Source organism: Apostichopus japonicus, chromosome 3, assembly GCF_037975245.1.
Source record: "Apostichopus japonicus isolate 1M-3 chromosome 3, ASM3797524v1, whole genome shotgun sequence".
NCBI lineage: Eukaryota > Metazoa > Echinodermata > Holothuroidea > Aspidochirotida > Stichopodidae > Apostichopus > Apostichopus japonicus.
The window spans coordinates 11,657,501-11,681,215 of NC_092563.1; the positions used below are offsets into that span (position 1 = coordinate 11,657,501).

The 23,715-nt window shown below is 37.6% G+C and overlaps 1 protein-coding gene across 3 annotated transcripts in view; it reads left to right on the forward strand.

Annotated features, from left to right (window-relative positions):
* The first annotated feature begins 3,730 nt into the window (after positions 1 to 3,730).
* LOC139963413 (apicoplast pyruvate carrier 1-like) overlaps positions 3,731 to 23,715 on the forward strand; it is a 30,667-nt gene continuing 10,682 nt past the window's right edge. Inside the window, exons 1-6 of one of the 3 annotated variants that reach the window (XM_071964158.1) lie at positions 3,731 to 3,978; positions 6,096 to 6,163; positions 6,603 to 6,724; positions 10,088 to 10,214; positions 12,883 to 13,028; positions 19,471 to 19,594. In XM_071964158.1, coding sequence (XP_071820259.1) covers positions 3,894 to 3,978; positions 6,096 to 6,163; positions 6,603 to 6,724; positions 10,088 to 10,214; positions 12,883 to 13,028; positions 19,471 to 19,594 — 672 coding nt within the window. In that variant the 5' untranslated portion in view covers positions 3,731 to 3,893. Of the gene's footprint in view, positions 3,979 to 6,095; positions 6,164 to 6,602; positions 6,725 to 6,757; positions 6,974 to 10,087; positions 10,215 to 12,882; positions 13,029 to 19,470; positions 19,595 to 23,715 lie in introns of those variants that run through there. The other 2 variants (XM_071964168.1, XM_071964177.1) reach the window with 2 other exon arrangements.

A 23,715-nucleotide genomic window follows, 5' to 3' on the forward strand; every position in this document is an offset into this window, starting at 1 on the left:
AGGCATTTTCGGCGGAAATTTTCTTTTGCGCTTCGCGACAACTTATGGTGGCGCTACAATTAGAAAGTCTGGGTACAAGCTTTGCCCCTCCCTTGGCAAATTCCTCGCAAGGCGCCTGTCTAACCGTGTCACAATTTGTTACTATATATGACCGAAAGTAGTTTTTACTTTTTTCTCTCGATATGAATAGCTAGACGGACTGCATCCGTAATGAATTTGGTTTGCATCTTGTGTATGAGTGTAAGTACGTACAATCATATATATGATCCACATCGATATGGGTTCACTGGGTTTCCATTTGGCCTGTTTCCTACAAGATTTCTAACCGCAGGTGCGTAGCCAAGGGAGGGGGGGGGGGGGTGAAGGGTGGAGACCCCTCGAGCATATTTTGTTGGTATTTTTTTTATGATATCGAAGTTTTATAGTAGCCGTTATAAGAGGTTTTAATATTTGTTCACCAATAATTTAACTGTGTCTGAATTTTCGAAAATTCCTTGACCAGCATTCTTCATCATACTTCCCTCTACTCGTGCAATTTTGACCGGTCTATTAGGGGTTGAGGGTTTTTTTCTATATTGGTTGTCCATAGATGAAATTTTGTGCAACATTATGGGTATGTTTTGAAGTGAATTTATTATTCAAATTCTGAACAAATAATGGGCTTAAAACCTTGTAAAGTGGGGCTGACGGGTATTGTGTAGCGTTACGTAGAATTACCTACAAAAGCAATGATCCACAGGAGATGCAATGAGGTCGAACATGATGTGTGACTGGTGACAATCTTGAAAAAAGGTTATGAATGAAAAAAAAAACTCTTAGGAAAAACTTGGTTCTCAGGCAAAAGTGTACATCTGGTTGGTCATTTTCAAGCCCGAGAAGTGCCATTTCCGGTGATCTGGGGGACTATCAAAACCAGAAATGTTCTTGTACGCTGCGCGCCAACCAATGGTGGCGCTCCGCTTTGATTGTAATTCGCCTGCATCCAAGCAAATGTCCCCCCCCCCCCAATATTTGAAACAGATCGCCGCCCCTGGTATCACCCGTCATGAAATGTTTTAAATTGCTTCTTTCTGGGGTTGCAATGTTGTACGTTTGTCTCTCAGGTAGGAGAAGGGCATGGTGTTGACGGTAAAAAAAGACCAAAAAAACACTAAAGCCCTGGCACCTCCGCCGACAGGCCAGTGAAATAATGACGACGAGGAATGACTAGGTTTCACTGGTTTATGATGACTGTATTGACACACACTGTACCAATATGACAGTGACGACGTCAGTACACAACACTATAAAGACTGACCAAATAATGGTAATGATGGTTCAATCTGTAAAAGGACAACAAAATATCCATAAGTACAGGTTTACATACACAAATATATATTATATACATAGATGTAATAACTTTAACAACTAATGCCAAGAATGCAAGTCGTATAAGATTCATGACACATGAACAACAATTATAAACATACACTATACTACTTTAAGCTAGATAGTCACCAATCACTGAACCCGCTATTCACTTATCAGAAGGTCACCTTAATTATAACTATATGATCGGATTTGCTCTCAACATGGAGCTATAAACGTTTATAGCTCCATGCTCTCAAGCACATGGAGGATAAACCTTACAAAAAGTACAACACATCTGACACACATACCCCACTGTGCTAAAGCACAACACAATAGGTTAATAAGTTATATGAAACGCTTCCCTTCCCTGAAGTCTAATTTGAATGTATACATGTATTAAATATCAGTTTGCAAATGTTTCGGTAAGGTAAAGCAACTATAGTTACTATATTCACATGCAGTTGAGTTTGTGTTTATATTTCGCATGATTCTTTCTCTCTGAATGGGTCTCCATGCCAGAACAGAGATAACTGATCAAGCTGGAAAGTTACTCTCAATGCTAGTCCAGTTTTGGCTATTTTCCCCCTATTTGATCGACATAACCCGCTTACATTCAGTTAATCCAGATAAGCAGACAAAGTTTTATCTAGCCCAGATATGGATGTCATAAATATTTACCAGATAAAATTTTATATGAGCCATATAAAACTTCATTTTATATCAAGTTATATCTGCCCAATTTTTTATCTGGCCAGATATAAATTCCAGATCTGGAGCAGATCTGGCCCAGATTGATATTCCAGAACTGGCCCAGATCTGGATTCTTATATCTGGCCCAGATCTGGGATTTCGGTAAGAATCAAACAGCTACTCGATTAGCGCTATTAGTATATTTTCCCAATTATTTATTTTATCTTTTAGCTGCAGATTGGTGCGCAGAAAATATCGATATGACTCTATTACACTGCCTAAATCAAAACGATTATTTTACGCAATGGAAATCTAAGGTTGAAGGAGCACCTATCCAACCTGGCGCTGAGTGAAAAAAATTCTGGGCAAAAAACCCTAGTAGCAATAACAGCAAACTTGTCTAAACACTCCTTAAACTGTTGTATATTTGCGAATAATGACTGATGGCAAGTAGGAAATGCCCTCAGAAATAATTTAGGAGAAGTTTAGCCACCTCAAATGTATTGGTATTCTGACACGAAACATTTTTGCCTTCACGTTATGGTAATTTTACCTTACCGTTGTATGTACAAGCAGTACATGCACCCAGTTTATTCACATGTATGTATGCAGTGCCGATGCAAATAGCGACACAGAGGGTGTGAAGATTCGCGCAAAAAGAAACGTCTAATGCCGGTAATCTGACCTAGTTTCTAATGAGGTGTAACAGAAGTGTTAGACACCACCATCGACCCCAGAAAATACACACACACAGCTTGCTACCATCGGTTATTAGACACTAGTGTACAGTCAGTACGTATACCAACAACCTCTCCTATTCTTACGAGGCGTAACGCACATGTAATCTAATAGGCTGGTCGGTTGGAGATACAGCAGATAACGCATTAAGGTAATGACCTTCGACCGCTACAAAAAAATAGGCTTCTTGTACTAAACGTGTCACAACTACATACTAAATATGAGATTATCCAAGCTTCCCTTCTTGTGATATCATGTTTAAAATGTTCTCACAATCTGACCCTTTGTGGCCTCAAATGTACTTTGACCTCCTCTGAAAACAATAGGCTTCTTCTACTCAAAGTGGTACTCCAACACTCGAAATATGAGATTGGTCCAAGCTTCCCTTCTTGACCTCATCGCCGGTCATATGTGTGTCACGGGTCCGTTAGACAGGGAGTAGATCCTACTCGTGATATTGGCCAAAAGGTCGACAGGCGACGTTGCTGCTTTTCGCGTCGGACTCTATTTCGACGCGACAGTCAGTAACGTACAATGTGTATTAAAGCTTATAAGTTAACAACCATTATTCCCGTGCTGAAACCAGTGAAAGCAATCTATTCTTTAAAGTGCATTACCCTTTTTCATACTTGTAACTAATTGAATGGGTCATTTAAACTAATTTTAATCATTACATGATTCAACATGTACACACACTAATTACACAGTCACTAATCATCACTTTAATTAGCATAAAAATTATGTAAACAACAATATGTAACAAAACCCGGACGTTTTTTTCTATTCACGGCAAAATATTAAATCGCACACTGTTGACTTCAAGTGATATTCACCCTATTAGATAAAATGAATTTTATATTTGATATTAGTAAAATATACTGGTATGAATCGCGACTGTCAAAGTTCTTTCACTTCATACATGAATTGTTTACAGTTATAATTGATGCACTGTGGTTTCATAGAAGTCATTTTGAAACAGCCAAGCAAATATTTATAGAGAAACAAACATAAAACTGCTATAAGTCTGTCAAATAATTTCATAATGTGAGAGTTTTAGTGAGCCAAATCTTCATTAATATGATTTGGGTTGAACAGATGTGTATGTATTAGATGCAATGTGCAACTTACCACTAAAGGGTATTGCAGCTGTCGTTGGTGGGATTCTGATAACGATGACAACTGGAAGTTATCAATGCTTTGGTAAGTTGAATTGTTTCATTTTCACTGTTCAGTTCCTGCATGCTTACTAACCATTTAAAATTCATAACCATTTGAAGTTCATATTTTTTACAAGAGAAGAGTGTGATGCCATAGATGCCAAAGTTCAATTCGAGATATCGGGAATACAATTAGAGATATTCAAAATTGAATTAGAGATATCAAGAATTTGAATTGTATTCCCGATATCTCTATTTCAATTTAAAATATCTGTAATTCTACTTTGGATATCTCGAAATAGTACTCCCGATATCTCTATTTCAATTTTGAATATCGCTAATTCAATTTTGGATATCTCGAAATCGAATTCTTGATATCTCTAAATTCGATTTGGATATCTCTAACTGCATTCCCGATATCTCGAATTCAATTTTAGATATCTCTAATTCAAGTTGGATATCTGTAATTTGATTTCTTGATATCTCGAATTCAATTTTGGATACCTCGAATTCTTTTCTTGATATCTCGAGTTCCAATTCTTGATATCTCTAACTCAATTTTGGATATCTCGTATTCGAATTCTTGATATTTCGAAATCAGTTTCTGATATATCAAATGTGTTTAAATTATTGATATCTGGTGAATTAGAGAGATCTGAAAATGAATTAGAGATACCTAACATGAGATAAAGATATCTGTAATTGTTGAATAAATGTTAAAATGGCGTTCCATACGGGCGTATGGAATGCTACTTTAACATTTATTCAAGAATTCGAATTACAGCTATCCAAAATTGAAGTTTGATTGTAAGGAAAATTGATGAGTGAAGGTATATTTCTAAGAACTTCTTGATGAAAGTGAAATTACGGAAATCAAATACCTTAAGGAACTTCATGAACTGGAATTCTAGAAATGTGACGGATATGAACGAAAATCAGGATAATTTGCTAATGCATGGAGCGCAGGAAAACCATTTATTTATATGCTTGGCCCATAGGTAGTTTATGTGTAGATAACATGTTATACGCATTCACAACATGCTCCGAAGCCCGCCACTGCTGCTAGAATCTGAATAATACACACGTTAAACACGTCTCATGTGCCTTTGTGACCCTCTTGAGTTTCAGAAAACTGAAATATTACAAAATCTAAAAGAATTGTCAGGTCCATCTAAAGAAATGAGATTTTGATTTATAAAAGCACTGAATGGAAGTCCCGCTACAGTGCCAGTCTGCCAGACAATTTCTGATATCTCAAATATGTTTAAATTATTGATATCTGGAAATGAATTAGAGATATCTAGAAAAAATATTAGAGATATCAATGCATATTGAGAAGTGTAGGAGTCATCAATTTAGTGCCATCTTTGGACATCGCTTTCCGCTTTGTGATACTGTCTTGCCGTTTTGTTAAGATGTCGAACGAAACGAAAAGAACAAGTAAGTTACTAATTTAGTACGGATTTTTTTTCAGACCTGTTCAAGGGATCAATTAAAATTAACAATTAACTAAATTTGTTGTCACAAAACCCACAGAAAACCCCTCATTTTCTTTGATTGATATCTAATATCGGAAGCTAATTTACTTAATTTAATTTAATTCGAAGCGATTCCCCCACTGTCGATGGAGGTGCTCCGCAATCTCTGGGTCTTCTCCAAGTGATATTTATATGGAAAGTCATTCTAGCGAAGGAGAAATTAGTTCCATCGATAAATGTGGCATGCTTTGAGTTCCCCGACAAAAGAACATGCTTCACAACAGCAGATAACCAATACAAACAAAGGGGCAACAAAGGGGTAACTGAGGGGCAACTAAGGGGCAACTAAGGAACAAAGTGAAACCGTTCTTGTTCCAGCCGATAATTTTGAGGAAATCTTCAATTGTGTTTTATGTGAAGTAGGATAATTCTGTATTTAAGAAAAGGTCTACCTCACTTCTCATAACACCACCCGTTTGGTAGTAAATCTTGCTTGGCATTGCAGCAGAATTAACATGATCTGCATTATCTTGTTTTCAAAGTAACAAACAAGAACAATGAATGCCCTTTCATTCCTACACATATTACTTACTGTTTTTGGCGTTGCCATGTTGATTCCAGCTTTGTGACCGACAAGTCACGTTGTCTTGTATGATGATTATTTCAATTCCTTATATTTCAGGAAATTTAGCCCCGTATTTAGTGTCGTATATTCGTAAGCATGGATCACCTCGAAACTTAAATTATTTGGTAAGTTGGTAGATTTAGATACGTTTTCAACAGTTACTTTCATAATTATGCAACAAAATTATATGGAAAATATCCTCATATGCCAAAAACCCGCCAGTATGTAATGAGAATACATGGGTTTGAGATAAGGGGAAAAAATCAGCTTAAAAATGAAAATATAGGAAAGTTTTGCAAGTTTAAACAGTAGTATGAAGTGGGAGGTAAAAGAGCCTCTAGAGCAATACATTGTAGTATATATCGTATTGAACAATGGGAGTTTCAAAACCAGATATTGTAAGGTAAATATATGCATATCTTACAACAATTACACAAACACAGCCAGTATGTATCAGGTCGCGTCATCGTGTAAGCATACTATACTATAACAACCATTAAAATACCAAATAAGACTACAGTTTATTAAAAAATATGAGTATTTTTGTACCATTTTTTTTCACAGCGAGGTCAGAATATCTTTGCGGTGATGATGGTGACTGAGACAATCTTTATGATAATCAATTCTTACATAGAGAGGATGACTGGGTTTAGGTTAGCAGTGTTCATTGGTACAACAACTCTCACGTAAGCTTTAACACGTCTGTTAATAATAACTGATGAACTCGGTTAAATGCAATGATAATCAATTCTTACATAAGAAGGATGACTGGGTTTTGGTTAGCAGTGTACATTGGTACAACAACCCTCACGTAAACTTTAACATGTCTGTTAATAATAACTATGGACTCGGTTAAATGCAATGATAATCAATTCTTACATAGGGAGGATGACTGGGTTTAGGTTAGCAGTGTTCATTGGTACAACAACTCTCACGTAAGCTTTAACATGTCTGTTAATAACAACTGATGCACTCGGTTAAATGCAACTTAATTTACACCATGTCATTCATTTTAAATTACACGTTTTTCGAAAGTCACAGAGCTCTATTGGCGTTTTCGTTCAGCTCAATGATTTATGACGAGTCTACTACATTGTATCCACATTGACATATCTCGTTCCGTTCTTCGAATTAGACGTGAGGCATAAAGTATTTGTAACATCGATTCTGCCCCATGTAATATATGCTGTGCCTGTTTGGTATCATTTTCTACTTGCCTGTGATAAACAAAGAATCATAGCATTCTTGAAGTATTGTGCTAAGATTTTCAGGTTGGATTATGAGAGTATGGTTGATCAGGTCAATGGTGGAGCTAGGCGTGAATTTATCAGACTAAGTAGGAATATGCAAAGAGAAGAAAATCACCCGCTTCATGCAGAACTGAAATCAATGTGTCGACACACTAGCTATAATCTCAGGAATCGTGCATTGACACCAACATATAGAGTGCAAGTTTTCAGAACTCGTTTGTATACAGAGCATCTATTTTTATTCAACATGACACTTTAAATGACTTGATTTGATGTAATTTGTATAGTTTCCACAATTTTTATTCCCTAATTGGGTTACTGTTTTCCTAACTTTTATACATTTTATGAATGCACATAACATTTTATTTATTTTATTTATTATACTCACCATTTTCCTATTTATGAACTGTATTTTATGCAATTTATACTGGAATAAACGAAACGAAATGAAAAAACGAAACGAAATGAATGTGTCACGTGAATCGAGAACGACAGCTTGTCGGTATAATTCGTATAGTATTTTGGATATTGTAATTTTCTGTTCGGATCGTTAATGTGGCCATACGAAATGAGATCCAGGTAGGTTTGATTTAAAACTTCCATGCATAATTAGCACTTGTCGTGTATCTGAAATTGAGAGAATCTTGCACCAGTCTAAATATAATTCAATATAAGAAGTATAATTGAAATACTCGCATGGTACTGTATAGTTGAATCTTTGAGAGATAAGTAAACTAATTCATCTCGTGTGTTTTCTAATCTGGTACTGACACTTGATCTATCTTGTTTATATACAAAATAAAACCCTTCCTGTGCGACTACAACAGGTACAATAGTGATATACAGTATATAGCTTCTATAGCTTACAAGTGTTGACAGCACTCGCTAACAGTAAGGACTTTTGCTCGGCAACAGAGGTAACAGCGTACGGAAATGTAGAAGGGACATTACTATGAAGATTTAACCAAAATAGTAAGCTAAAATATGTATTGCTGATATACACGTCCAAAACGGTACATAAAAATTGCAGTTTTTCTTCTTGGTGAAACTGTTAATCGGAGACCGCTTCAACGCGATGCAATAAATGTGCATAACGTCATGAACCTTAAAACAACAATTTTGCACACTCACTTTCATCTTAAAATAATCCTACTTAAAACACGTGAGAAACATGAGGTGTGCTAAAGCTACCGTACATCACGGTCATAATCTAAACAAAAACAATGCCAAACGTCAAAAAATAAATGATGTTTAAACAATCGAAAATCTGTTCTAATAATTACCAGCGATTTTCATGAAGGGCGAAAACAGCCATTGCAGATTTTGTAAATTATCAATCTGATGTGACTACTATACGCTCACAAATATATACATATATATTTCAGATTAGAATTATCTCCCACCTACTGTATGAGAAACACGTGTATTGAAGCACTGTATAATGCAAGTAAGTTCCTTGTCGCAATGGTTGCTTACAGCTGTCTAATCTTATCTGTTACTGAGAATTTTATCCACCTGCACTATTTTGTAAAAATATCATTTTCCTCTGTGGATAAAACATTTCAGCTCAATTGCCATGATGTTGTCATTAATTGTACTATTGACGGGCGCCATAGAGATAAACACCATAAAGAAAATAAAAAACAATTATATTTTCTCTACAAAGTCCTATGAGGTACTGTACAACTATACTTTATGGGTTGAACCTCACCTGGATTATCCATTTGAACCGGTCCATTGAAGGTTTATACATCTTTACATTCATAAAGTCATGACCGTTAACATCTTTTTATGATATTAAACTATCTTGATAGTTTAATATAACATATTGACATGCAAAATCCATGCTAACAAACCGACCCTCCTGAACAGGGATGTTGCGATTTATCGTAATCACAATTTCTTGCTACTTTCTGTACTCATATCCATAACTATAAAATATAATTTAAACAAAAACTTGTTTGGGAATACAGCGGAAAGTAAGTAGCGTTATACACGAGATTTTGCAGCCCGTTAGACTTGTCAAAAATATACCTGCCTGCAAAGATCCTCCTCTATACACTGTGGGAACTGACCTCTCTGTGAAATAATACAAAACACAATTTAAAAAATCATCAACTCACTCCAAGTTTTAGAATCACACTCTTTAGAAATTCCTTCATTTACAGAGCTGCACATTTTTTTTACCCAAAATAGAGTTTTAGAACCCTTGTTATAACCATCTGAAGTATTTTAATATTCAATATTCAATATAGATATCTTTAGTATACTTTAATATTTTCAATTTTGACTTCTAACTAATCACTGTAATGATATGTTATCTTTATGTACTTCTTATCGTATTTATAAATTTATATTTAAACTGGTGGAATAAATAAAAAAAATATTATAAAACAAATGAAATAAAATGAATATGGGTTGATATGAACAGTAGGCTTGAACTGTATGGCCGATTTTTTCGTCAATAAAAGATTTAAGAACTTCGGCAAATGGTTCGATAAGCTGTTCTGTTGGTGTATCCAGGGGTGAAACAGAAGGCCAAAAACAGATATCTGATAATATGATGATGTGGGAAAGAACATCTCGTGTTCCACACTTCCAACTTGATTATGGCAAACATTAATGCAACAAGTGATGCAACCGCTACATTACATATTAGACATTTCCCCATATTTTGTCCAACAGCTTAAAATAATACGAACGGATTACTCTGCTCCAAGTTGTAGATTCATTGAAAAGTTGTTATCAATCACATTCATGATTAGTAAGACTAATCACGTCTTTGTGTTCAAATTACAGATGCGGCTATTTTCTGACCGCTTATGCTATCAACGTGCATTTTTATCTGGTGATATTTACGTACGCTATTGGTACAGCTATCGGCCTTGGAATGACCTTTGCTAACATTGGAGTGAACGCTGCCAAGGTGAGGTGTTTAACTAACATAAAAGTAAATATCAGAGAGGAATACCATTCTATATTCCGATCCTTGCCAACCTTTTGAACACAGCCTACTTTTCTGTCATTTTCTTACCATATAGGCCTTAGTGATTGCCCATCCGTCCTTTAATAATAACTAGACGGTTTGCTGTGACGGTTTGCTGATCGTTGGGCATTTAAATGTTGGCGCTCTTGCTGATTTAACCCTCGATTGGTCGGTACTACTCTTTAATATTTACCTGATCGTCGGGCATTGAAAGGTTGGCGCTTTTGCTGATTTAGCCCACTATCGGTCGGTACTAGTGCTTAATATTTATCGGATCGTCGGGCAGTTAAAGGTTGGCGCTCTTGCTGATTGAACTCACATTCGGTCCGCACTACTGCTTAATATTTACATGATCGTCGGGCAGTTAAAGGTTGGCGCTCTTGCTGATTTAACCCACGATTGGTCGGTACTACTGCTTAATATTTACATGATCGTCGGGCATTAAAAGGTTGGCGCTCTTGTTGATTTAACCCACATTCAGTCGGTACTACTGTTTAATATTCACCTGGTCGTCGGGCATTTAGAGGTTACTGCTCTTGCTTATTTAACCCACAACGATCGGGCGCTACTACTGTTTAATATTTACCTGATCGTCGGGCAGTTAAAGGTTGGCGCTCTTGCTGATTTAACCCACGATTGGTCGGTACTACTGCTTAATATTTACATGATCGTCGGGCATTAAAAGGTTGGCGCTCTTGTTGATTTAACCCACATTCAGTCGGTACTACTGTTTAATATTCACCTGGTCGTCGGGCATTTAGAGGTTACTGCTCTTGCTTATTTAACCCACAACGATCGGGCGCTACTACTGTTTAATATTTACCTGATCGTCGGGCAGTTAAAGGTTGGCGCTCTTGCTGATTTAACCATCGATTGGTCGGTATTGGAGCTAAATATTTACCTGATCGTCGGGCATTTAAAGGTTGGCGCTCTTGCTGATTAAACCCACATTCGGTCCGCACTACTGCTTAATATTTATCGGATCGTCGGGCATTTAAAGGTAGGCGCTCTTGCTGATTTAACCCACGATTGGTCGGTAGTGGAGCTTAATATTTACCTGATCGTCGGGCATTTAAAGGTAGGCGCTTTTTCTGATTTAACCCACGATTGGTCGGTACAAGTGTTTAATATTTACATTATCGTCGGTTAATAAAGATGACACTCTTGAACCGACCATCGGGAAAATAAGCTTCGGGTTCTCAATAATCAAAGAAGAAATCAAAACCAACGGAATTCACTACAGAATTAAATATTAAAACAAGTATAAGGAATATGTGGGAAACGTGTTTTCGTCAGCCAGACATGTTTTTCACATTTTCGACGTTTTGCTGTAACGGAATACACGGAGGAAGTTTCCTTAATGTACACATTCACTGATCATTATATCATGACCATGTGTGGGAATACAAGCTTAAACAAATAATACTACAAAAAAGAAGAAGAAGGAAAGAAATCCCTGAAACTTTGTGCGATTGCATTTTATCCTCGTTGGATTGTGTTACTATATGGAGATACAAAAGAAGTGCCCATTTTCCAAAATGGCCTGATAGATATATCAGTTCACTGATTGGGATCGTGTGAATAAAGCAAGAACGCCATCCTTATTTAAGCGAAGATCGGAGCCATAATCTAAGTAGAACCCCTATACAGTGTGTAGCTAGAAATGAAACGAATACTCACATACTGTTGTGATAATCAACTTGCTGCGCATGTGAAAAGAAAAAGAAGAAATGGCACAATGATGGCATCTGAATGTATAATGTAAGGATAACACAAAAGCAATAGGGGTGGGGGGGGCGGAGAGGAAGTGGGGGAGAAAACATTCTTAATAAGAAGCGTATCTTAAATGCAGTTAGTCACATGTCTGCAAAATACTCAAAATGTATTGAACAGCATTCGGTTGTAGGACTCAAATATAAATACAATATAATATGAACGCATTAATGATAAAGACAGTTGTGGTCCAAGTGGAGAAGAGGTTCGTGGATAATCATGGGGAAATCTCCCATTCAATATGCCCCACGTTGGATCCCCCCCCCACTCGACTGAAGTAAAACAAAACAGAGGAGTTATACCGTACGTCGAAAGTTCCTTTATTTAGGTAATATTGGGCTCGAAATCGTTCAACATTACTTTTGTAAAGTAGTCAATGTACAAACCTGGTTATATGACATTTACGTTTTCTCAAAATTTTGAATTTCATGTAAATATTTAAAAAAATCGTAAATTAACATTTGTTTCACGGATGTAGCGTGGAATGAGGGGAGGATTGAACATGTTCTCTAGACCTCTGAATTTTCCCATGATGTGCACCTAATAAAGGTGCATTTTTGCACTTCCAAATTGTGTGCCCCCCCCCGAATCTATTGGCTTGCCTCCACTCGCCCTTCACCCTACTTTGGAATTTCTGGTGTCGCCACTGACCACAATAATCTTGTTTCCTGGTTAAATTATGTAGTTGGAATATGTTAGGCTTATGTATTATACAGTTGATTGAGACAGCTACGCATCTTTATAACTGAATAATTATTTTGATTTGGTTCTTTCGACAACTACGTCTCTTTTGTGCTTTGTCTGTCAATTGTAAATATTCTTTCTTTTGTATTAGTGGTTTCCAGGTCACGAGGGTATGATAACAGGTCTCGCCACATTAGGTCTTGGCTCTTCACCGTTAATACTGTCACCTTTACAACATTTACTGATTAACCCTACGAATCTTATGCCAAATATGACGTCTTCAGGCAGTTCTGATTTGTAAGTGTATACCCATATAAAGACGTTCAAACCCCCCCTTTATACCCCTATTATAGCTAATTAACTACATTATTTTGATATTTAATCGTTTCGACATAGCAACACTTTGCTCATGCTTCAATCAAGGACGTCACATTCGCAGCCATGTTTTCGTATGCATGCGTGCGGACATTCGTGTATGCGTTAGTGCTACTGATATAATACCCAGAGATACGTTACATCGCTGTCGGTCCTAGAAACTTGACCTCTTACTGATAGTGAAGTCGTACTGTAAGTTTTTGGCCGTCTTAGGATTATTATTTTTTTGGTCCAGCTTTCCTACATTCTTATATCTCGTTAAAAACCCTAGTTACTTGGCGTTTTGAATACAAATTAACATCTAAATCGTGCTTGAGTTCTTGATTCATCCTATTGTTATGGTTTCTTACTTCGTACTACTAAGATGTTTTAGTTTCAATAACCATCTTAGAAATACGATCAACCTATAGAACGAATATACAAGCAAGTTGGCTTCACATTTAAGTGTGTACGAACGCGCTGCGAGGAATCATATTGTCAACAAAGTTAGTGTACAGCCTCGCGCGTGCACTGGCTTCACATTTTCGTACGGAGAAGTAGAGGAGTCATAAAGATTCAAGAAGATTTCTCATCAAGTTCAGTCATATGTTGAAGTCATACTTTTGTAACAAACAAAAAAAGAAAAGAAAAAAAAAGGCCTTTAAATGGGGATACAATATCTTGAGTTCCAGAACCCTATTAATTTACAAATACTATTGGAGGCTACTAATTGAAATGTAACAGAATATCTTCTAAAAGCAATCTCAAGAACGAATACATTTCATACTCACCATGGCGGTGTCACATATTTAGTCCCGTATGTTTGAAGAGTTTGGTGAGCGTTAATGATCATTGCAGTTCAATAACAGTCAAAACTACAAGGGATCTCACACCTGAACATGCAACATACTTACTTCCCGATGTATATCTTGTGTTGTGGAGGTCAAAAGGTGAGTACTCTCTTAAAATGTTAGACTGAAGAATTCAGTCTTCTTTGAGACTGAAATTTTTTTCAGTGTTATACACTGAGTTTAGACTGAGAAACACTCTACTTAGACTGTATTATCAGTTACACCGTTCAGTCGCTGTTTTGGACTGACTTTATTAACCAATCAGCTAATCACATGTGGCATGTCATCTTACCATTTTCAGTCTCTGTATTCCACTGAAAAATGTATCCAATCAGAGAACAGAAATGCGCCTACGTCATCCGAAAACTTGCAAATACGCCGCACAAAAATAAGTGTGACAACGAGCGCTAAGGTGGCATACTCCTATTAGAGTCTATATCAATCCGCTCGATTGTTCTCCTATCTCAGGAAAAGTGCCAAAAAGCAGCAGGAGAACATCTTTTGTGACCTGTTATCAATCATAATCTAGTTTTTTGTGGCTTTCATGTTGAAGAGCATGAATGGAAGTACATGTGGTGAAAAAATTGGGTCAATTGAGGCAATCTTAGACCCCTTTAGGCTTCCCAGGAGCAGCGTAGGAAATTTGTTTACCACTGAGTGAAGAGGTTTGTTTACAAGTGACGAAAACTTCCGGCTCGGATAGCAAAAAATTTTCATGGTCATGGTACGGAAAATTGATGGTGCCATGAAAGGCCAACTTGTCAGCTATCCGGTGATGGGTAGCGTTAAGCTAGTGAAAACTTCTATCTAGACTTAGAGACCACATTACTTTTGTGATTTAGTGTGTAAGTCAATGGGGCTTTTAATGGGCGTATGCTACCCTAAAACTTGTGTACATATATACTACTATATTCTTCGCTTAGCCAGGTACTCGCTGTACTGTACGTACGCACGCCGTACACACAGCTAGGCATGAACGAGACAGACGACCGTATGTCTTAGCTAGAGTAAAGGTTATAAATTAGCAATGGCTGAGTCTTTAAGAACTTTTCTTACAAATAAAGGTTTCCACGAAGAAGTGATAACAGTGTTCGAGGGTATGTATGTATGTTTTTTGTTGTTTTCCAATTAATACAGAATAAAAGCTTGGCAGTTCGTAACGTTAGTTATTCTAGGCCTGTGCGCGAGGTAGGCCTAGCTAGGCTGTACTATAGCAAATAGGGCCTAGGCTGTTGTTATAATTGGTGGGGCCTATTAACACGATCGTCGGGCGAATAAGCACGCCGGTCCTGAATATGTACCCAATCGTCGGGCAAATCAGCCCGCCTGTCCTGCGTATGTACCCGATCGTCGGGCAAATCAGCCCGCCTGTCCTGCATATGTACCCGATCGTCGGGCGAAAAAGCACGCTTGTCCTGCAGTATGTACTCGATCGTCCCAAAATGAATCTAGGCTAGGTTAACCTCATAACAAATACTTGGACATAATAATGCTCAAGAAATTGCAAAACACAGTACTATTATGCATAGATTGTAAGCACCCTTAATTATTTGAAAAATGTAGTGACTGCTACAGCCATTACAGCATGAAGCTATCACGGTACCAGATCGTTGGGCAAATTAGCCCGCCTGTCCTGCATATGAACCCAATCGTCGGGCGAATAAGCACGCTTGTCAGGACTGCAATATGTACTCGATCGTCCCAAATGAATCTAGGCTAGGTTAACCTCATAACAAATACTTGAACATAATAATGCTCAAGAAGTTGCAAAACACAGTACTATTATGCATAGATTGTAAGCACCCTTAATTATTTGAAAAAATGTAGTGACTTCTACAGCCATTACAGCATGAAGCTAACACGATTCTGTTAAACCATTACCATTGTATTTAAATCATGTGGAAACTGGAAAAGAATTGGTATGCTTTTGTTATTTTATTAAACATATAGTGGGCCATCAGTCTTTATTATAAGATTTTACAGTAATATTACCATTCACTAATGTTATGAAATCAGTTTCTTTTACAAGCAGATAGACATATTAGTGAAATCAGTAGGCTAAAATGTAAATCATATTCCTTGTTCACTGGTTTTCTATGCTGATGTAATGGAATCAGGAGATGTCATGAACAATTTATCCTTAAAAAGAGAAATTTCTGAAAACAACTAACAACAAACCTTGCTTGGTAACCATGTACCTGTCAAAATCAACATGATAACCCATAAATGTTAGGTTGAATTTGAATCCACCTTCACATAACACATCTCACCCGCCATGGATGACATATTGCTGCCTATCGTGAATTGATATATCTCCTTTGTACAATGCCAGTCATGTTCTTGTTTCTCCATTCTCTCCTAAATATTATTCTAGTCTAGTCTCTCTACCTCTCAACATATCTTTTTTTAAGAATGTTTTGATTTATACCATATTGCTTGTCCTTTATCACATTTATTTTTATCTTCACCAAACAGGAGGGCACAGATATTGAGAGTGCAGCACAGGGCAGACAAGGACAATATTGACAGCCTTTCATCCTATCTCTCGGACCAGAATTGAACCCCAAACAATTCTTCATTGTGGCAGATAAACTGGCCATTCCAGCTGGGACAGAGGCGTAGAACATACATTTAACATAGACTATGCTCCCCCTCTACAACACTAGTTTTGTGAGTTCCATGCTTCCATGGTGTATGGAATTTTGCAACCAACAGAAGTGAAGTCTCTCGTCCGTATCCATGCCACATCTATAAGGGCAGCCAGCATGGAGTTACTTCAAGGAGTGAATGTTACTTTCTTATTGCTCTGTAGTCCGGAACCACGTGTGTCAGCATGGAGTAGCTTTAAAAGGGTGTGAAGACTCGCGCAAAAAGAACGTCTAATGCCGGTAATCTGACCTAGTTTCGAATGAGGTGTAACAGAAGTGTTAGACACTGCCATCGATCCCAGAAAATACAAACACAGCTTGCTACCGTCGGTAATTAGACACTAGTGTACAGTCAGTACATACAGCTACGGTCAATACCCACATTACAGTGTATAAACGATACAGCGATGAACATCTCAGGTCCAGCTAAAGATATCAAGGTATCACGTTTCATTACTGTCTGTCTTTTTTAGCGACACGAACAAACATCACTTGCAAGCAACAGAAAGTTAACTTTTTCAGATGGCTGCATGCTGTTTGGGACAAATCTTCAATGCCTTTAAGGAGTAACTAACACATACCCTAAAACGTTAAATTGATTACCCGGAGTTTACAAACAGTTTTATATGAATAGGGAGGGCTCCAGAAATAAATATTTAATTGATTTTTGGTTTTTAAAAATGTTTTTTAATGATACTGATCTAATTATGAATGTAATTAAACAAACACCTAGTTGCCAAAAAAACTTTGTTGTATGATTTTTCGAGCATGTTATTTTAATGTTTACTTTAATGTTCCTACATTTCACTGCACTCACTATGTTGAAGGTTTATTTAATTAAGCAATTAATTAAGCTAATATTATTTTTTGTGCACAATATTCCATAATTTGTTCCATGAAAAGCAAGTAACCTGATTATTATAAAGTCAGTAACTGTAGAAAATTTCATTTGAGAATATCCTTTCCTCATTATTCCCCCCCCCCATTTTTTTTTAAATTTTAGTGATGTAATGAGTCAAAACTGTTTTCAATTTTTTAGTCGACTCTCGAGTGACATTTCTTTTTCAGCTAGAGGCCGACATTAAAGGATTCACGTGAGATAATTTATAAAACTTTAAAATTTGATTGAAATCCCAATCAAAATCACTATATATGATTACTATCAGAAAGTTAAGAAATAATTGAGGGTGGTATAATAGTCACATGTACTGTTTTTGCATACAAATTTGCTTTATATGAATGCCATATCATGAAATCGTGAATGCAGTATATAATAGTTCATGTTTATCTACTAGCCATTATGAAGTTTGTGCCATTCTGTCAACCGCTTGCTTGTAACATTTTGTTTTGTGTGTGCTGGATAATGACTTTCAGCAATCGCCAATCTATATCATTGAAACACAAAGTATTAAATGTTCACCGCACTGATATATAGTTTGACCATTCCTAATATTTTATAAATAACCTGCTGAAAATTTGTCATATGTTTTCCCCATTTTGAAATCATTCTAAGAAAATTGTTGCTACTATACATTAATGATTCACAACTGGAAAAAAGGCAATGTACCAGATCCATTGTACTATCGTCGTGTTTCCATCATATCCCTTTTGTAAAGGCAGGATCGTATAGTTACTATATCCTTTACAGTGGAAAATTTAAAGTTCAGTGAGATCGGGAGATGGGATCAGCTGGGTATATAACCACTCAATTTACAGCTGTGTTGTCAATGAATTCCAGGGTATTACCACCTGGTGGTGACATACAAAGAATTTAAAGTGCTTTCTGTTACAGTGGTGTTGCCAGACATTTGAATCTTGGTTGGTGATATGTCTATTTGTGAATTCCTTCTCGGGGGAGGGGTTCCCCAGGCCACCCATTGGCGACACCACTGATCTGTTCTCAGCTCACCTAATCCTTTCCAAAAATATTAAAGAACATTTTAGATCCAGGCCCAATTCAAGCAGAAATTTGACAGATTAATATTGAACTGAAAATATGTCACTGTTATGTAAAGTATCTTTATAATTTGAACGTTTGTTGCAAAGATAACATGTTTTGTTGAACATTCCTCAGAATATTGTAGTTTTGATTTCTGTTTTTTTTTAATATATTAAAAATTATATAAGAATATATAAGTGGGTTAGTGGGAATAAAATTACTGTTCGGTGGATATTGACAATTATATTTCTTGATGGAATACCATTTTTAATGTACTTTGTGTGTGACTGTCACAATGATTTTCTGGTCTTTATAGCCTAACATGATTGGATGTGAAGGTGAAGTCACTCCATGAAGTAGCACCTTTCAGTAAATTCCCCTGCATTAACAGATCATTGAATGTTGTCTTGATGACCTTAACTGCATCTTTATTGAAGAATTCCAGCACTTAGCCAACACGGAGGATCTATAGAAAAGCTTGTTCAATCCAGAATTTGCAATTTATAAAATTGACAGTATAGCTGTGATGTGTAATAATTCAGTCTAAAGGACCGACTGTTCAGTCTGATATCAGTCTTATAGACTGAAAGTATTCAATCTTATTAAGACTGGTGCTGCAATAAATCAGTCTAAACTGCTGACTGTTCAGTCTAAAGTGGTTTGATTTTCAGTCTATTAGACTGAAGAGTATTTAGTCTAATTAAGACTGACCTTCAGTCTTTACATTTCAGACTGGAATTCAGTCTAAGTAGTCTGATCCCTTATCCCATCCATCATTAGACTGAAATTTCAGTCGATTAGACTGAAATTTCAGTCTCTCATTTTAAGAGAGTACAGACTAAATTTACAAGAGTACAAGAATGATGCATTGCTATATAAGACTGATGTTAGTTTATTTCGAAGGGCCATTATGTGTAAAACTAACATCCAGCTCTCATTTTACATAGGTATTTCGATCAAGAATCTTTACTACAGAGAGTGCCCACATATTTCACGAAGAAGGCAGTCATCTTTGCTTGCCTCCAGATAGTTGGACACTGCTGTCTGTTTGAGAAGAAAGAAGTACAGTTGGTGATATCACTCCACACCTCGAAACAAACTTATAATCACTTTCATCATCCTCGTAAATTTATAAATGAAATAATGTTGTTACAAGTCAATTAAACATGTTCATGTAATCCATTTATATTATTGCCGAGCTTTCTGGCCTTAAATTAACAATATATTGGCCACACAAAGTGTCCATCACAAATTGATATGAATTGCTGAAAAATAATACCGTCTTACTTTTAATACCAAAGTTTGTAACTCAACATAACATAAGTGGAAATAACGCTCCGCACATTTTGCTCTCAAAATCAAAACGTTTATATTTTGTTTGCATTTCTGTATGGCTATTAATACATCTGACTGAAGCGGTTTACTTTTTAAACTATAAGGCAACGAAATAACCATAATAACTATAACGAAATAACCATAATCAGGCCGATGTCAGCGCCCTCTTAACCCTTCCTCTCAATTATTACAACTGAACGAATCTTAGTGAAGTAATTCCAGAATTACTAGACTGCACATTTTGCCGGCATGTAGGCTGGTTACTGGGGGTGGCAGTTAATATTAATGATATCTAGGGTCTGGTCCCTTCAAACTTACAACACGCTAAGCAGAACGAGTGCAATTGGTAACGAGCGATTTTGTGCTAGAGTGGCAAACTCATGTAGGAATCGAAATGGATTGCCGAGTGGCTTTATTTCCACGTTCATTTTCATGATGAAGTTTGATTGATAAATAAAGAAGCGATTGATAAGTAGACATAAGCGTATACCCGTAAGGCGGGGGGTTCTTGGCGTATAGCTATAGGCATAAGCGTACGGGACCATTTCAGTTTGGGGGGGCAGAAACCTTTTTGCCCGAAAGTTCCCGTGACACTATCTAAGCGGAGCGCCACCATCAGTTGGCGCGTAGCGTACAAGAAATTTTTTGGCAAGATATGCCTCTCAGATTGCCGGAAATGGCACTTCTGAGGCCTTGCAAGTTGCATCTAAACATTCTTTATTTTATAATCTCACGTTTTAGAAATTTACACTTCCCCAAAAATTTGATAAATTAGAAGTAGAAAAATGGTAAAATCACTTTGAAGGGGAAAAATAGGACAGTACATTTGTTAAGCTCCTATTTAGTTACCGTATTTATTATTTTAACACAGTACTCAGCTATACTTCCAGAAAAAACATACATTGTTCAACGACACGTAGGCGGGATAATGTCGCTGTGTCGGGTGAGACTGCAATTTGTCTCACAAAAAAGTATAAAAAAAATAACAAAGAATATGATAAACCTGTACTTCTAGGCTTGTAGGCACTCCCCCCCCCCCCACCATCCATGAAAAAAAAAAGTTTCTTATATACACTCATATCGGAGATGTCCAGGTATACAGTTAATTTTGGGCGATAGTGCAAAAAGCGTGGTAGCCCAGATGAGCTGCGCTTACGGTGGTGTTACACTGAAATATTCGGGCATAATGATGCTAAATAAAGAAAAACATTAGGCCTATATTAATATTAATGTCACAAAACAAATAACACAAAACGCTCTCCACGGAATTGTCGGGCAAAAATTTGAAAAAGATTCGGGCAAGCTACTGCATATTTATATACATATATTTTTTCTCCCCTTAGGCTGCCCGAATTTTTCAGGACTTTTGCCCGAATTTCTTGTCCTCTGGAAATTTGGGGGCAGTCTGCCCCTGCCCCCCGCCTCGTACGCCTATGGCTATAGGGTGTCAGGGGTTCTTGGTGTATAACTCTCGGGTGTCAGGGGTTCTTGGCGTATAGCTATAGGGTGTCGGGGGTTCTTGGCGTATAGCTATATGGTGTCAGGGGTGCGATTGATAAGTAGACAGTGGCGTATATCTATTGGGTGTCAGGGGTTCTTGGCGTATAGCTATATGGTGTCAGGGGTTCTTGGCGTATAGCTATAGGGTGTCAGGGGTTCTTGGCGTATAGCTATAGGGTGTCAGGTTTTTTTGGCCTATAGCTATAGGGTGTCAGGGGTTCTTGGCGTATAGCTATAGGGTGTCAGGGGTTCTTGGCGTATTGATATGGGGTGTCAGGGTTCTTGGCGTATAACTCTATGGTGCCATGGGGTTCTTGGCGTATAGCTATAGGGTGTCAGGGGTTCTTGGCGTATAGCTATAGGGTGTCAGGGTTTTTTTGGCGTATAGCTATAGGGTGTCAGGGTTTTTTGGCGTATACCTATAGAGTGTCAGGGGTTCTTGGGTATAGCTATAGGGTGTCAGGGATTCTTGGCGTATAGCTATAGGGTGTCAGGGGTTCTTGGCATTTATCTATAGGGTGTCAGGGGCTCTTGGCGTATAACTACAGGGTGTCAGGGGTTCTTGGCGTATTGGTATAGGGTGTCAGGTTTTTTGGCGTATAGCTATAGGGTGTCAGGGGTTCTTGGCGTATAGCTATAGGGTGTTAGGGGCTCTTTGCGTATACCTACAGGGTGTCAGGGGTTCTTGGCGTATAGCTATAGGGTGTCAGGGGCTCTTTGCGTATAACTACAGGGTGTCAGGGGTTATTGGCGTATAGCTATAGGGTGTCAGGGGTTCTTGGCGTATCGCTATAGGGTGTCAGGGGTTATTGGCGTATAGCTATAGGGTGTCAGGGGTTCTTGGCGTATAGCTATAGGGTGTCAGGGGTTCTTGGCGTATAGCTATATGGTGTCAGGGGTTCTTGGCGTATAGCTATAGGGTGTCAGGGGTTCTTGGCGTATAGCTATAGGGTGTCAGGGGTTCTTGGCGTATAGCTATAGGGTGTCAGGGGCTCTTGGCGTATAACTACAGGGTGTCAGGGGCTCTTGGCGTATCGCTATAGGGTGTCAGGGGTTCTTGGCGTATAGCTATAGGGTGTCAGGGGTTCTTGGTGTATAACTCTAGGGTGTCAGGGGTTCTTGGCGTATAGCTATTGGGTGTCATGGGGTTCTTGGCGTATAGCTATATGGTTTCCGTGGTTCTTGGCGTATTGGTATAGGGTGTCAGGGGTTCTTGGCGTATAGCTATATGGTGTCCGTGGTTCTTGGCGTATAGAAATGGGGTGTCAGGGGTGCGATTGATAAGTAGACAATGGCGTTTATCTATAGGGTGTCAGGGGTTCTTGGCGTATATCTATAGGGTGTAAGTGGTTCTTGGCGTATAACTCTAGGATGTCAGGGGTTCTTGACGTACAGCTATAGGGTGTCAGAGTTCTTGGCGTATAGCTATAGGGTGTCACGGGCTCTTTGCGTATAGCTATAGGGTGTCAGGGGTTCTTGGCGTATAGCTATAGGGTTCAGGGGTTTTTGAGTGAGAGCTTAGGCCTTTCACCCTCACTTCATCTAAACTGCACTTTACACAAAGTCATAAATTAAAACTACACACACACGAAATATGTATTACAACCGGGAAAGAATTGTTTTGCGGGCAGTATCCGTCGACTCTACGACAAGTGGTTTACTATTTAGCAGATATTTCACAGACAGAGATTAAGTTTCTCCCGTTATTTGGTCATATTCACCATTTAATTGCTCAAATTTCAGTAGAGGCTGGTGAGCAGCCTCTTCAGTATCTGTGGGGGGTTCTGAGCTACATGTAGCTATTATCCAGTAACTTTATCAGTGGGGTAGGAAACTACTAGGGTCTGTGGGGTTTGGTGTCTTACGCAAGATAATTTTAGTTGCTTAGAATCATATTCGTTCTTCTAAATTTCGACTTTCTTTACCGACATTTCAACTACGTTCATCGTAAAATGTTGCTATCTTTATTGAACTAATATTTACAAATTTTCCCAAAATGTAGACTTATTCCAACATTCTGACTATTTCGTCCCAAGATTGTGACTTTTTTTGTATCAAAATTTCGACTTATTATTCTCAGCGTACTACCAAGGTTTAACTACATAATGTCAATTTCTGAAATTTCCACTTTTGCTAAAATGGATATTTCGACTGTTGACGGTGAAGTGTCGACGTTGCATTTTGATATTTGGAGATGATTTAATCTCGAAATTCGTTAAACCATTAATGTTTTTAATTTTGCCTTTTAATTTGAAATCCCACAAATCCCTCAAAATTACTACTGTATTATCGAAATGTTTCCTTTAACGCAAAACTTTGGATTTTGTCTTGTAATAGAAACATAAATCGAAGAGTTG